The sequence below is a fragment of the Rutidosis leptorrhynchoides genome, chromosome 7, assembly GCF_046630445.1.
Source record: "Rutidosis leptorrhynchoides isolate AG116_Rl617_1_P2 chromosome 7, CSIRO_AGI_Rlap_v1, whole genome shotgun sequence".
NCBI lineage: Eukaryota > Viridiplantae > Streptophyta > Magnoliopsida > Asterales > Asteraceae > Rutidosis > Rutidosis leptorrhynchoides.
Genome location: NC_092339.1, coordinates 41,934,424 through 41,950,993, shown reverse-complemented (window position 1 = coordinate 41,950,993; position 16,570 = coordinate 41,934,424). Strand labels below are relative to the sequence as shown.

Here is a 16,570-nt window from a genome sequence, read left to right as displayed (position 1 = left end):
CCGAGACATGACTCAAATGATTGACCAAAAGTTGAAAAGTCATCCATAAAAAATTTCCATTAACTCACCCACCATTTCCTGAAAAATACTCATCATGCAACGCTGAAAAGTGGCGGAAGCGTTACATAAACCAAATGGCATTCGCCAAAACGCATATATACCAAATCAGAGGCGAATCTACATGAAAGGGTATGGGGTCCTATGACCCCACATGTTTGAATTTTTTTTTTTTTTAATAATCTACTCTTCAAACTGTGTAGGACACCACTAAATTTAAGTATATGACCCCATATATATTCAGGATTTATAGATTTTTGAAGGTAAACGAACACTAAAATACCCTTCAAATATAATTTATAATAGCAAAAAATTTCGGGACCCCATTGAGTTTTAATCATAGATTCGCCACTGTACCGAATGGACATGTAAAAGTTGTATTTTCTTGGTCACTAGGGTGGATGGGTATTTGGTCGTACCCGGAATACCCATCCAAAAAGCAATAAAATTTTTGACCCGACAATTTCACAACAATTTGGTCAATAAAGGGTAAAGGAAAATGGTCTATTGAAGTAGCGAAATTTAACTTATGACAATAGATGCATACCCGCTAACCTGTCACGGGATGGGTCGTGATCTTCTCACCATCGTCGGTTTCCATTATTGTGATGCCGGATTTCTTCGGAACCATTTGAGTAGGGCTCACCAATTGGCTATTCGAAATTGGGAAGATGATCCCGGCATCCAACCATTTCAACACTTCATTTTTCACAACTTCTTGCATGTTTGGGTTTAGCTTTCGTTGAGTCTCTCGGAAACTTCCGAGTTAGTAACAATCCGATGCATGCAGATAGAAGGACTAATACCCTTAAGATCCGCAATGGTCCATCCAACCGCAGCCTTATAATTATTCAACACCTCCATTAAAGCCTTTTCCTGCAAACCTGTCAAGTTTGAAGCAATTATAAATGGAAAATTACCGTTAGTTCCCAAAAATGCATATTTCAAAGGTCGGCGAGGACACTAAAGATGGCCTAGTATTAGAATCTATGGTCTTAGGCAATGGCTCATATTTATGAGTCCAAGGGGGTAACCTAGAGTCCATGATACTAACTATAGCCTTTTTCAATTTCAATCACATCTTCTAAGTCCATCTTATCCTCACCTCCTACATAAAACATCTCAACTACATCCTCGGTCAACAATCGTGAGACATATTTCTCTACCTATTCATCTATCACATCTACTTGAAATCACTCTTGGAGACTTGACGTACGTATAGAATTAAAAATTTTAATCCTCATTTTACGATTACCAAATGACATGTCCTTTTCTCCCGTTCTACAATTAATATTGTCATTAAAAGTGACCAAAAACGGTTGTCCAAGAATAATAGTGGGTTGGGAATCTCTATTCCTTGTCTCTACATACATCACAATAAAATCAACTGGGTAATCGAAATCCTCGACTATAACTATCACATCCTCCAACATCTTCCTAGGTGTGTTAATTGATTGGTTTGCAAGTTGGATGATTATGTCCGTTCTTTTCATTACTCATAACTCATAACGATCAACTAGGCAAAAGGGTAAGATATTGTTGCTCACACCTAAATCTAACAAGGCCTTCTTAACATTCACATTGCCTACGCTCACAGAACTTAACGGGGTACTGGGTCTTTAAACTTAGGTGGGAGTGACCCGGAAATAAACGCACTAATGTGTTCGGTCAACTCCACTTTTTTGGGTAATGATGCTCTTAGTTTTTGTTTTTGAGTGCATAAATCCTTTAAAAACTTGGCATAAGCTGGAATTTGCTTAATAGCATCAATTAGTGGAAGGTTGATTTTAATTTGTTTGAATGTTTCCCTCAAATCATCCGAGTGTGGTCCCTTCTTCTATAAGGAAATTGATTTGGGGATTCCAAGACTTTGGGAAATAGAACAGTATTAATCTCCGTGTCCTTCTCCCTCACTTTGTCACTTTCCGGTTTGTCATTTTTATTCCCAACCCCCATATTAATCGGTACCTCAAGAATATCACTAACCACTTTATCATCATCTTCAAGAACAATAGAGGGTTCCTTTGAATCATACCTGGCTGACGCATGATCTGGTGGGTCAACTTTTTTGTCTTAGGTTTTGCCACTTCTGAATGTTCCTACCATACTCACACCATGGCCTTGGGCTTTGTCCTTATGATTTGGATTAAGAACTTTATAGCTTGGAATTGTCTCCGGCTCCCTTGATGCCTTATTTTCAGCAACATTACCAATCTCCTTTGTTAAAGCCCCGATTGACTTATTTTTCAATTCAACTATCTTTCTTATCTCCATCATAAATGCATCCAACCTCTGCATCCATGTTTGAGGGTTGATTCATTGGTTGGTTGTTTTGTAATTGGTTTTGATTTTGGTATGTGCGGTTTTGATTTGGGTATTGTTGGTGTTTTGATTTTGGTAATGATGTGGGTAAGTGTTTTGTGCTCTTTGTTGGTTGTTTTAGAATTGGTTAGCATTGAGCGCGTTGTTGTTGTTACATCCAGAATTTTGGTGATTCTCCAACCCGGGTTATATGTGTCGGAGAATGAATCATACTTCAGTCCCTGGATTTCATTCACATTCTCTTCCATCATTGGTATCACATTCCTACATCCATGTGTAAAATGAGAAGCATCTCCACAACGTTCACACACATCCTGAACCTGCACAAAATTATAACTACCACCCTAGTTCGGGTTGTTAAAATAAAGCAACCTAAGTTTTTATAACACGACATCCACATTCCTAGACGATCCACCCGAGCTAGCCATGTGGTTAACTCGAGCCGAATTTGGATTTTTCTGCTCAACCGAAGCTTGGGTTTTAAAACCCTTGCTTAATTGCTCAAAAAATGCCCACTCCTCATCACGATTACGGGTCAAAAATGCTCCACCACTAGCCGTTAATAGGAATTTGTCGATTTTGAGAATCAAGACTATCATATAACAAGTTTCCATTTCGGTATTTCGTGGTGAGGACAAGATCTAAGTAATTCTGTCAAACGTTTGTATGCTTCATGAAAAAGTTCACCGGGCAAATTCCTAGAAGATTTTATTTTCATACGCATATCCGAAGTTTTAATTATGGGGTAGAATTCCTTAAGGGATTGCTTTTTCATCATCGCCCAAGTAGTAATACTCCGGGCGGGTAGAGACAAAAACTAATATTTTGCTTTATCTTTAAAAGAATAAGGAAATAAATGTAGGCGTACATCTTCATCTGTAAAACCATGTACCTGATTGGTAGCACAAATTTCATTGAATTCCGTTATATGCTATATGCTGATATGGCTCTTCCGATGTCAAATCTCGGTAGGTTGGCAAAATCGCAATCAATTGAGGGAAAACCTCAAATCTCCGGTTGTTTCCCCCATTCGGATCTGGATAAACAATAGGTGAATGATCCTAACATTCACCCGGTTGGTAGTACGAGTCCACCTCATGTGTGTCCGCATCTCCCATTGTTAATGTGACAGTTGGGTTCCATTTGTGTTGGTATTTCCAATGTCGTTTGAGTCACTGTTGAACTCTTTAAAGCCTTAGTAGCTTTTCGGTTTGCTTTTGCCGATTTCTTGATTTCCGGGTTGTAATGCAATGGTGATTCCTTCCCGACTTCCGAGTTTGCATACCTGTGATCACAAAAATTAAAATACCAAACGTAACACTGAACAAAATAAAATGCAAAAAGAAAAATATTTTTGGGCTTTTATTGGTATTTTAATTTTTAGGTTTTTTATTTAAAAGAAAGCAATTAATAAGAGCTTGCAATTAAAGCGCAACTTCCCCGGCAGCGGCACCAAAATTTGATGGGCATCGAAGTACCCTTCAAAATAGAACTAAATACTTTAGACTAGGTAGGGTAAGTAGGATTCGTTCCACGGGAAGTTTGTGGTCAAAAGCAAGCAATTTCAAGATTCTGAGTTTGATTATCTAAGTGTATTAACTAATTAAGACAATTAATACTAAGAAAGATGTAAACTTTAATGGTTAAAAGCAAAAACCATAAGCAAGCAAATTAAAACTAAGAGTTGTAAACGATGGTTTAAAGGCCTTTATCTCTTCCAATCCCAATTATGCATACGTTCATTCAATCATGTATTATGCTTATCAAGTTATCAATTAAATCTGATAGACAAGATTTCTTGAATTCGTTAAAACAATTATCTTGAGCACAAAATTATTAAACTTGAACACGTTATCTTTATCCCAAATGTAAATTATCACTAAGTTGGATTAAGCACAATATGTTAAATTACAATAATTTGTCTTGCAACAATCAAAATTAACAAACTTGCATTAATCATTAACTTAAAAGGTTTACAAAATTCATAATTCAAAGACATAAGCATTATAAAAGTCATAAACCACATAAATACATGAATGAATTAAGAATACATTAATTGTTTATGGAAGAAATAAAGTAGAGAAAACTAGCCACGCATGTTGGTGATGATAAACGTGGTGATTTGTTGATGAATCTTAAAGAACTTGACTTTGATCTTTGGAACTTGAATAATTTTGATGTTAGGATTGGTGTTTGTAGCCCTAACAATTGGAATATGAGGTATCAAATTCGTAGCCATAGCCTAGAGGTTTACATTATATACAGAATGAATAAATTCTTCCCAAAGCAAAAATCTCTCAAAATTCGGAGTCCAAAAATAAGATGAATCGACCCCGGCGTAACTTGCGCCAAGGCTAGCGTAATTTTGCGCCACGTAAATGTAAGACCCAAATATTTATTGTACATAATGTATTTATGGTGTACGATGCGTGTATAAAGTGTACGTGTTGCTTGCTCGAACGCCGAAGGAAACTGGACGTTGTCTGAAGTGACAAGGTGTGTACGTATCTTTTTAACCCCAAATAAAGTTTGTGTTGATGTTTCAAAGCCTTACCATTGGAAAGGAAATCTTATTACGTTTCCAACGATATTTGATTCATCGAAAACGGAGCTACGATAAAAAAGTTATGGCCAACACAAGTTTCTGAAAACTGACCTGTAGGTTGGAGCGGCGCTCCACCTATTGGCGCGGCGCGCCAAACCCGTCTGTTGCAATTTTCAGCCTTTTTAAAAGGCTTAAATGAGGGGTACTTTGGTCTTTTCATTTAGGGTCGGTTTAGGGTCACCAAAACTGATCTAGAACTCCATTGGAGCTCATTTTCACTCATCAAACACTCTCATCTTCAAACCCTAGAGTGAGAGGAGAGTTTTAGAGAGAGAGAGAGAGCTCCAATTAGAGAAGAAGAAGGGTGTTTTGGGTCAAACCTCGGGTATTAAAGTTGTTCTACTCGTCAACGGCATCATTTTGGCGGTATTGGTAAGTTCAAACTCCGAACTTCATCTTTGTAATTTGATATTCAAGTTTAGGGTTTTGAACTAGTTAGTTATAAAACCCATTTAGGAGGTGAAATGGGTAATTGTAACTAGTTATTGTTGATGTTGGTGGGTTTAGGGTTGGTTAATGATTTAACCATGTTTAAGGCTTGTATGTAGTGTATAATCACTAGTATTAGCGATTCTAGTAGTGTTGAAACTCTTTTGTGTATGTTTGGTTGACTAACTTTGACTAGAGTCAAAGATTAGGGTTTGGTGATGATTATAACCCAATTGTCGATTTAATAAGGTTTATAAACTTAAAATGGATTAAGTTGAAGTATAAAACCGAGTTAAATATGTTTTGGTGTCAAAACTCGCTAATGGCGCGATGTTGACTCCTTTGGGTCAAAATTAGGGTTTAAGTGTCTTTATGGGCAAGATAGGTGTTTAACACCTATGATTGGGTTTAATTGGCATATTAGGACCATTCTCACTTGTGTTAGTGATTATTGGTTAATTTTGGGCGCGGTTTGTACTTGGAAGTGCATTTGGGTGAAAATTGCACTAGTTGTCGATTTGGGTTGATTTGTAAATCCACCCTAATTGTGTTGTTGTAATTGTTGTTAATGGAATAGGTACGTTCCATTGGCGTGTTGCGGATTATTCGGTTGCATTCATCGAGGCGTTTAAAGTGAGTGTAAATTTACTATGCACATGTGTATGTGTAAGATGGGTGCGTGCGTGTAGGGTGACCCTTGTTCGGGTTTACTCTATGTTCGTGTGGAAGAATGGACCTTGTGCTTTGGGTCATGTGATACGCTTATGCGTTGTGGGTCTTTACCCTTGGTATTGTGAATTGGCTAGCGTTTTGGATAACCCTTTTGGAGATGGGTTGCTAGCATTTGTTGTTGAGGAAATGAATCTCGGTTAGTGTGGATTCATGATGACTCGGGTTGTTTCGGTCATCTTGGTGATGAGGTGGTGAATTTCGGGTTGTGCGAATTCACTAAGGCTCGGGTAGTTCGGCCAACCTCGGTTGTAGAAGTGGTGAAGGAAGTGAATCTCGGGTAGTGCGAACTCACTAAGGCTCGGGTAGTTCGGCCAACCTTCATGTGGTTTGGGTTAAGGGGTTAACCTTATCGTTATTGTTTGATTATATTTGTTATATACGCGTATATACTTATTGTTGTGTTGTAGCTAATTGTGTGATGTTAGCTTGGCGATTACGTAGCGTGTAGCTATAGCTACTTTGTGTAATGTGCTCTTTGTAGTTTGTTTACCATGCGGAGACGGTATGTGCTATTTTGATGCTTGGTGATGCGTAGCCATTTTATGCATATGTATGTGTATAGTATCTTTACATTCACTAAGCGTTAGCTTACCCTCTCGTTGTTTACATTTTTATAGATTGCATGGAGACGATGGATCGGGTAAGCGTGGGGACTAGTGGACTTGCGTAGTTTGCTTTAGAGGATGTGCTTTTGGATCGTTTAGGATTGGGTAGCGTATCCCCAATCGCCATGCTCGGCTTTATTTTGTATTAAAAGTCATATGGTCGAAGTTTGTACTTTGTACTTAAAGGGTTAATTTGGGCATATATGGGCCCGGTGTCATAAGACCCTTTTTATTAATGGAACGTGTCAATTTTAACTATTGTAATATGTTGTGAAAACCATTTGGTCTAAATGTGTCGGGAAGTGATCAAACATTTTCGCATTTGGGACTTTTTGGGACAGCAGCCTGTCCAGGCTATTCTGCGCGCCGCGCAGAAAGGTGGCGCGCCGCGCCATGTGCTGTACCAACAAAATATTTTTTTTATTCCGCGTTATTGGTTGGTTAACGGGTTGGGTTGTTACAAGTGGTATCAGAGCATGGTCTAAGGGATTTAGGTGACTTGAGATAGGTGCCTAGACTTAGACTTTTGTGTATGCTTAATTGTTGTGGGACTTGTAGGATTACGGGTCGAAATGGGTTATAGTTAGTGCCTTGTTTATAGTTGGACTAACGTTTATATTAATATGTGGATATTATTAATATGTGATTGCGTTGTATTTTGTTTATGTTTGCGTTTGCATATATCATCGAGCGAGACGGTCGTTGTACTAACGAACTGATATGGCGTGTATGCGTAATAAGGACTTTCAAACCTTATTACGGGTGCAAATCGTGTCTAGCAAGTGATGTACGACGAGTGTTTAGCAAGATGGGGCGGTGTTGTGTGTGTGATTTATACGTTCGTGATCTAATCGCTTTGCATTCCTTAGAATGGCGACGGGAAACGGGATCGAGACGAATGATGTGGAATTTAACGCTAGAGTTGCGGCCGCCGTTGCGGAGCAAGTGGGTGCGTTACGAGAAGAAATGGATAGGAAGTATTCCGAATTTCGGGGTAGTAGTGAAATGGAGCGTTGTCTTAAGAGCTTCATGAGGACTAAACCCCCGATGTATGACGGGAAACCGGATCCTTTGATAAGCACAACTTGGATTTCGGATGTCGAAGGGTGTTTTCGTACTATTGAATGCCCTCCCGAGAAGAGGACAAGACTCGCTACTAGTTTGTTGCGGGGTAGGGCAAGGGATTGGTTGGATGGTAAGATTGATCTTGTCGGTGGCGAAACGTTTATGACCTTATCGTGGGACGAATTTAAGGAGGAATTCTTCGAGGAGTTCCGGACTTCAGTCGATTTGTGGGAGTTGCGTAATGAGTTGCAAAATTTGTGACAAGGATCTATGGATTTGAATACTCTCAAGACGACCTTTATGGCGAAGGCTCGTTTTTGCCCGGAATATTTGGGGAATGATCGTTTGTTGATGGGGGATTTCTATCGGACCTTGAATGATGACTTGAAGAATAAGATTAGCCGGGGTCAAGCGAAATCGTTTGCGGAGTTATTCGCCTTGGCTAGAGGTTTCGAGTCTTATTCGCGATCGAAGGTTGGTGAACCTTCAAGTGAGAGAAGGGTTGTTTCTTATGGTGCTCCAAGTAAGAAAACTAAGGGCGCGAGTGCGAGTATGGGTAACGTGGAGAAAGGTTCGACGAGTTCTCATGCGCCTAGATGTTTCAATTGTGGTGTTAGGGGCCACAAGTTATGGGAATGCACAATGCCGAGAAATAATGACGGAATGTGCTACTATTGTCATAAAGAGGGACATCGCAAGCCGGATTGTCCCGAGTTGGCGGCGGCGAATGCCGCAAGGAGACGTTGAGGTACGTTTCGTTTTAATTGATACGTCCTTTAATTATTTATTTTGTGCCAATGAGTTTGAGTTGTTAAATGCCTTGTGTTGTGCATATTGTTGTTATGGGTGACGTTCCTAATGGAAGTACCCTATGGTGACGTTTTGATTGTCGGGCGAAGGGCGTAAGACTTGGTGCAACCAAGCATTCCTTAGTATTGGGAATTGTTTCTACCAAGCCATGTGTATGGGCTTCGGTGTTCGGATGTTAGAGCGTGTCGCTCTCGTGTTAAAGTTGATGAACCATGAGGTTCGTCGGGTGAGATGAAACCCGAGAGATCGAGTGTTGGATCTCGATATATATTGGTAAAGGAGTCTACGTGACGCGACATTAGGTGCCTATTTTATACCTACTAGCGTGGCGTTCGACTCCGATTATGTTGCGGTTACTTTGTACTTAGGGTACCGAAGTGAAACCCTTAGGTACATGAGTGACTAGGTGAAGTTTGACAAACTAAAGCAAGTGGATGATTGCGAGAGTATAGTTTGGGTAATTTGTGGTACACTTTTCGTTCGAAGAGTTTAAGGAATTGGTTAAAATCCTTCGTGTGCTCAAGGTTGGAGCAAGATGTGGTGATGGGCCGTGTGAACCCAATTATTGGTAAAGTCTACCTTTGGTAGCATTGTGCGGGTGTAAGAGATGCGGTTATGGAACGTAGTTCCAAGTGGGGGAGTTACACTTCCGCCCGAGGAAGTTTTAGTGTGAGATTTCGGATGATGTTTTGGTAGATCCGAAAATCTTGTCGAGACCTAGTTTTTGGTCGATTTGTGGTAGAGTACAAATATGGTTAAATTGTACTTATGATTTTGGATTTGTAAATTATCATCGAGGTGGTAAGATGGTAAACCTCGTTGAGAGATAATGGACGTGGTTGGTAAGCAAGGTGATATCCCTCGGTTAAGGGATGTGTGTGAGTCGGGTTCTCTTTTGGAGAATTATTGTTTTGTGCCTATGTTCGATATAGGTGGTTCTTGCTCGATTGTGTGGATGGTTAGTGGTATCCGTTAGGATTCACTATGGCGTAGCAGAGCGCGATGTTACGCTACTCGTCGTTCGAGGCTAAAAGGGCGTTGATTGATGAAGCATGACCTTCGGGGTCCGCTGACTTCATTATTGTATTGGTGATTGATGAAGCATGACCTTCAGGGTCCGCTGACTTCATCATGGGATCGTTGATTGGTGGAGCATGACCTTCGGGGTCCACTGACTTCATCACGGTATTGTTGATTGGTGGAGCATGACCTTCAGGGTCCGCTGACTTCATCATGGGTTTAGTGTTATATCGGTATGGTATAACTTTATCAGAATGGGAGTACCATTCATGAGTTGTGTTGTGGGACGTGAATATCGGGTTGTTCGTATTCACAATATTTCGGGTAGTACGATTGTCCCTGTTGGTTGGACTCATAGTTTGAGGTAGTGAATGTCGGGTAGTTCGGATTCACTAAGGCTCGGGTTGTACGGCCATCCTCGGTTATACTATGTGGCAGAGGTAGTGAATATCGGTTTGCGCGTATTCACGATGACTCGGGTTGTGCGGTCATTTCGTTGTGGGATATATGGATTGGGTTGGTGAATTTCGGGTTGTGCGAAATCACTAAGGTTCGAGTTGTTTCGACCATCCTCCATATGTGTTTAGGCTCGGGTTGTTTCGGCCATGTTGTGTTGTGTGATCTATCGGTTGTTTTATACACCGATGGTGGGGTCGTAAGGACCGTGTGGTGTGATCTATCGTTTTTTTTATACACCGATGGTGGGATCGTGAGGACCGTGTTGTGTGATTAGTGATGCGATAACCGTGTTTCGCTCACATGTTGTTACGGGTGTGACAATAGTCGATTTTGTACACCTTAGGATTAGCGTTGCCATAGTCGTTTTGGGCGCTTTTAGTTTTAGCTGTTGCTTATGATGTTAGGATAGTGGCGTATTGGTTGTGTTGCGCACTACAAAGGATTTTTAGTGGTAAGTGTAATCCGTAAGGATTCATGTGGTTCGATCCTCAACGTTTGGATTGTTGACTTTAGGTTGAGACTTGGTCACTTTTAGTGTTGTCCTTGGTAAAGGTACGCTAAAGAATTGATATCTCGGTACGAGATTGGTTGAGTTTTTCCCGATATGGGGAAAAGATCAGGTTTTAGTGCTCGGATGGTGGTTTTGTTAAAATCGCGGGTGACGATTTAGTTGTTAAAGGCGATTCATTGGGAAGGATTGCCTAAGAAAGTTCGGATTGGAACTTAGGATTGAGGGTCGTTGAGTAGTTCCGGATTGGTTAAGTGGAGAAGATCACGAGGACGTGATCGAGTTTAAGTGGGGGAGAGTTGTAAGACCCAAATATTTATTGTACATAATGTATTTATGGTGTACGATGCGCGTATGAAGTGTACGTGTTGCTTGCTCGAACGCCGAAGGAAACTGGACGTTGTCTGAAGTGACAAGGTGTGTACGTATCTTTTCAACCCCAAATAAAGTTTGTGTTGATGTTTCAAAGCCTTACCATTGGAAAGGAAATCTTATTACGTTTCCAACGATATTTGATTCATCGAAAACGGAGCTACGGTCAAAAAGTTATGGCCAAAACAAGTTTCTGAAAACTGACCTGTAGGTTGGAGCGGCGCTCTACCTTTTGGCGCGACGCGCCGAACCCGTCTGATGCAATTTTCAGCCTTTTTAAAAGGCTTAAATGAGGGGTACTTTGGTCTTTTCATTTAGGGTCGGTTTAGGGTCACCAAAACTGATCTAGAACTCCATTGGAGCTCATTTTCACTCATCAAACACTCTCATCTTCAAACCCTAGAGTGAGAGGAGAGTTTTAGAGAGAGAGAGAGAGCTCCAATTGGAGAAGAAGAAGGGTGTTTTGGGTCAAACCTCGGGTATTAAAGTTGTTCTACTCGTCAACGGCATCATTTTGGCGGTATTGGTAAGTTCAAACTCCGAACTTCATCTTTGTAATTTGATATTCAAGTTTAGGGTTTTGAACTAGTTAGTTATAAAACCCATTTAGGAGGTGAAATGGGTAATTGTAACTAGTTATTGTTGATGTTGGTGGGTTTAGGGTTGGTTAATGATTTAACCATGTTTAAGGCTTGCATGTAGTGTGTAATCACTAGTATTAGCGATTCTAGTAGTGTTGAAACTCTTTTGGGTATGTTTGGTTGACTAACTTTGACTAGAGTCAAAGATTAGGGTTTGGTGATGATTATAACCCAATTGTCGATTTAATAAGGTTTATAAACTTAAAATGGATTAAGTTGAAGTATAAAACCGAGTTAAATATGTTTTGGTGTCAAAACTCGCTAATGGCGCGATGTTGACTCCTTTGGGTCAAAATTAGGGTTTAAGTGTCTTTATGGGCAAGATAGGTGTTTAACACCTATGATTGGGTTTAATTGGCGTATTAGGACCATTCTCACTTGTGTTAGTGATTATTGGTTAATTTTGGGCGCGGTTTGTACTTGGAAGTGCATTTGGGTGAAAATTGCACTAGTTGTCGATTTGGGTTGATTTGTAAATCCACCCTAATTGTGTTGTTGTAATTGTTGTTAATGGAATAGGTACGTTCCATTGGCGTGTTGCGGATTATTCGGTTGCATTCATCGAGGCGTTTAAAGTGAGTGTAAATTTACTATGCACATGTGTATGTGTAAGATGGGTGCGTACGTGTAGGGTGACCCTTGTTCGGGTTTACTCTATGTTCGTGTGGAAGAATGGACCTTGTGCTTTGGGTCATGTGATACGCTTATGCGTTGTGGGTCTTTACCCTTGGTATTGTGAATTGGCTAGCGTTTTGGATAACTCTTTTGGAGATGGGTTGCAAGCATTTGTTGTTGAGGAAATGAATCTCGGTTAGTGTGGATTCATGATGACTCGGGTTGTTTCGGTCATCTTGGTGATGAGGTGGTGAATTTCGGGTTGTGCGAATTCACTAAGGCTCGGGTAGTTCGGCCAACCTCGGTTGTAGAAGTGGTGAAGGAAGTGAATCTCGGGTAGTGCGAATTCACTAAGGCTCGGGTAGTTCGGTCAACCTTCATGTGGTTTGGGTTAAGGGGTTAACCTTATCGTTATTGTTTGATTATATTTGTTATATACGCGTATATACTTATTGTTGTGTTGTAGCTAATTGTGTGATGTTAGCTAGGCGATTACGTAGCGTGTAGCTATAGCTACTTTGTGTAATGTGCTCTTTGTAGTTTGTTTACCATGCGGAGACGGTATGTGCTATTTTGATGCTTGGTGATGCGTAGCCATTTTATGCATATGTATGTGTATAGTATCTTTACATTCACTAAGCGTTAGCTTACCCTCTCGTTGTTTACATTTTTATAGATTGCATGGAGACGATGGATCGGGTAAGCGTGGGGACTAGTGGACTTGCGTAGTTTGCTTTAGAGGATGTGCTTTTGGATCGTTTAGGATTGGGTAGCGTATCCCCAATCGCCATGCTCGGCTTTATTTTGTATTAAAAGTCATATGGTCGAAGTTCGTACTTTGTACTTAAAGGGTTTATTTGGGCATACGTGGGCCCGGTGTCATAAGACCCTTTTTATTAATGGAATGTGTTAATTTTAACTATTGTAATATGTTGTGAAAACCATTTGGTCTAAATGTGTCGGGAAGTGATCAAACATTTTCGCATTTGGGACTTTTTGGGACAGCAGCCTGTCCAGGCTATTCTGCGCGCCGCGCAGAATGGTGGCGCGCCGCGCCATGTGCTGTACCAGCAAAATAATTTTTTTATTCCGCGTTATTGGTTGGTTAACGGGTTGGGTTGTTACAGTAAATACGCCAACACCTTAATTTCTGGCGTAATTTTACACCACAAACTTGACTGTCAACAAAATTTAATTCAGCGTAAATTACGCCAACAGCACAAAAATGCTGATTCTTTTATGCTTTTTAATATCTTTTCGTGCATTTTGCTTTCAACTCCAAATTTCTTTGAACCTTCATAAAATCTTCAATATAACTCTACACTTGAACAATCTTCATTAAATAACTATAAAAATGAGTGTAGGACACAAATAAATATACACGAGTAAAATGGAAGACTATACATACACTGATACGCATGTGAATCCGAAGACAGTTGTCATATATTTTACCCTTTGGACCTAGGAACCACCTTCTAATGCTGCCAAGCCTGTAGCTTTCAAGTCATTTAAGCTTGAAACTTGATTATATTTGCTAGTTGCTTGATGTCCATAAGTTTCTTATCTCTATAGATATCACAATTTTTATAGTACTGAGCTTTCTAATTGATAATTTTATATTTGTCTTAATAATTACAGTAATAGTTAGTTCTAGTGCAGGTATGTGATGTACAAGCTAGGCCATTTGTGTTTATAAAGTAATTAACCCACATTCAATTTTAGGAAGTATCAAAACTCACAAAAAGCTTTCATTAATTAGTAAATCATGGCAAGACCTCATGTTCTACTCCTACCACCTCCTGGACAAGGCCATGTAATTCCTATGATGGAGCTTGCTCAATGTTTAGTCAAACAAGGAGTCAAAGTTACATTCATTAACACAGAGGTCAGCCACAAGCTGATTACAAGTAATTGGCTAGAAAAAGATGGGTTTGGGGAGCTAATGCAGATGGTCTGTATTCCTGATGGGCTTGAACCATGGGAGGACAGGGCTGACATTTGTAAGTTGACCCGGTCAATGTTAAAAACCATGCCAAGCAAGCTTGAAACACTTATAGAGGCGACTAACAATGAAGATGGAAATGATAAAATCACATGTGTTATTGCTGATGCTACCATGGTATGGGGCGTTAAAGTTGGAAACAAGTTGGGAATCAGAACAGCAATCTTCTGGACTGCCTCAGCTGCTACTTTGGCTTCCGTCCTAAGCATTCAGAAACTGATTGATGATGGGATAATAAACCACAAAGGTGAGTTTTATATATATGTATATGAACTCATCAACAATCTTATCTAAACATTTACACATTATTATATATGTATATGAACTCATCAACAATCTTATCTAAACATTTACACATTATTATAAATTATTTTCATGGTAAACACTGTTACGAGATTAAAAAATTACACAAAAGTTAAAAAAAAAAACGGATAACACGTCGTTTGTTGGACAATCCAATCTTAGTTGGCGACCCATACTAAACTCACTGGTTCTAACATGAACAATCACAAATTACGTACTAGTTGGCGTTTGTGTTATCCTTTTAAAAGATATAGGTTCAACAATCACAAACCTGGTTTGACCACGTACATCTGAGATAGTTTGTTCGTCCTCATCGTGTATAACTAGTCTACATTTATTAGACTAGCCATGTTGTACCAATCTAATTTCATCAGATAAAAATATAAAGATATTTATCTAATTATTTTTTACTGTTTTATTGCAGGCTTGCCTCTAAGTGATCAGATAATTCAACTATCAGAATCAATGCCACCAATAAAACCAGAGAACCTTGGATGGCTGTGCTTTAAGGACGTGGATATGGTGGAAGCGGTGTTCCAATCGTCAAAAGCAATCGAAGAAGCTTCTACTTTGACAGAATGGTTTATTTGCAACTCTGCTACAGAGCTCGAGCCTGCAGCATTCAACTTGTTCCCGCAACTGTTGTCTATCGGACCCTTGCTGGCAAGCAACCGACTTGGTGACCAAGCGGGCCACTTTTGGCAAGAGGACTCCACTTGCTTAACATGGCTAGATCAACAACCAGCATGTTCAGTCATTTATATCGCGTTTGGGAGTTTCACTCTTTTTGACCCAACTCAGTTTCAAGAACTAGCACTCGGTCTTGAACTTACCAACAGACCCTTCTTGTGGGTGGTGCGGCCTGGTATGACCAAAGAGACTGCACTTGTTTACACTGATGGTTACATGGACCGAGTGGGTTCTCGTGGCAGAATCGTGAATTGGGCACCGCAACAAAAGGTGTTGGCTCATCCTTCTGTAACTTGTTTTGTGAGTCATTGTGGTTGGAACTCTACTTTGGAGGGTGTAACAAACGGACTCCCATTCCTGTGCTGGCCATATTTCGGTGATCAATTTCTCAACGAGAGTTACATTTGTGACATCTGGAAGACTGGGCTAGGATTTAATAAAAAGGAAGCCGGTATCATAACTCAAAAAGAAATAAAAAGCAAAATAGAGCAGCTACTCGGTGATAAAACGTTTAGAGATAAGGCTTTGGATATTAAAGAAAAGGTTACTACTAGTGTGACAAAAGGCGGGCGCTCACACAATAATCTTAACAGATTTATTGAGTGGATACAAGGAAAAAATACAGATGCTAAGGATCAACCTGATCATATGTGAGCGTGCATTCTTTCTTATTATGTTTTACTTGTTATAAATAAAGAACAAGGAAATAGAAGCTTCCCTAGACTCTGCTGCTTAGATGTATTATTTCCTTTTGTTTCCATATGTTGGGCTGCACTTCTTTTATTCATATCTAACTAGTGTTGCTTATTCAACTTATTACATGTCATTTTTTTGGCATCTTGCTTTATATAATTTGTTGATGATTTTAGTGAAATCCAACATATCATTTTAGTTAATTGGATTTGCTAGGTTGAAAGTGGAAGTGATCTATCGATACTCTAAACGGATTCGGTGAAGTGTGGAGTACACGTTCGTAAAGGGTGAGATAGATTGCGGAAATCGGAAATGAGCTTGGTAATGTTTCAAAGGCTTAAACTGTGCGAACCTGACCAAAAACAGGGGTCGCACGCCATGCTAGAAAGTGGCACGCCGTGCCACATGGTGACTGAAAATGGCAGAAATGAAGTGGCACGCCGTGCCACATACGAGCTGCACTAAAAGGGTGGAAACTTTTGATTGAAAAGTTGCTTCGGTTCACCAAAAGTTGTACTTCATTCCTGGAAGTTAAGGCACGGTTTTAACATTTTTTCAAGCCCATTTGAACACCATTTCAAGGGGTTAATTACCAAGGGTTGTGTCATATCAATATGACCATTTTAAAAGGATGCAACACTT

The 16,570-nt window shown here is 39.9% G+C and overlaps 1 protein-coding gene across 1 annotated transcript; it reads left to right on the top strand.

Moving 5' to 3' along the window:
• Positions 1-13,800: 13,800 nt before the first annotated feature.
• On the top strand, positions 13,801-16,047 carry LOC139858133 (UDP-glycosyltransferase 83A1-like). Its single transcript, XM_071846985.1, has 2 exons — positions 13,801-14,489; positions 14,970-16,047. The coding sequence occupies exons 1-2, from the start codon at positions 14,006-14,008 to the stop codon at positions 15,887-15,889; spliced, it is 1,404 nt and encodes a 467-aa protein (XP_071703086.1). The 5' UTR covers positions 13,801-14,005; the 3' UTR covers positions 15,890-16,047.
• Positions 16,048-16,570: the final 523 nt, after the last annotated feature.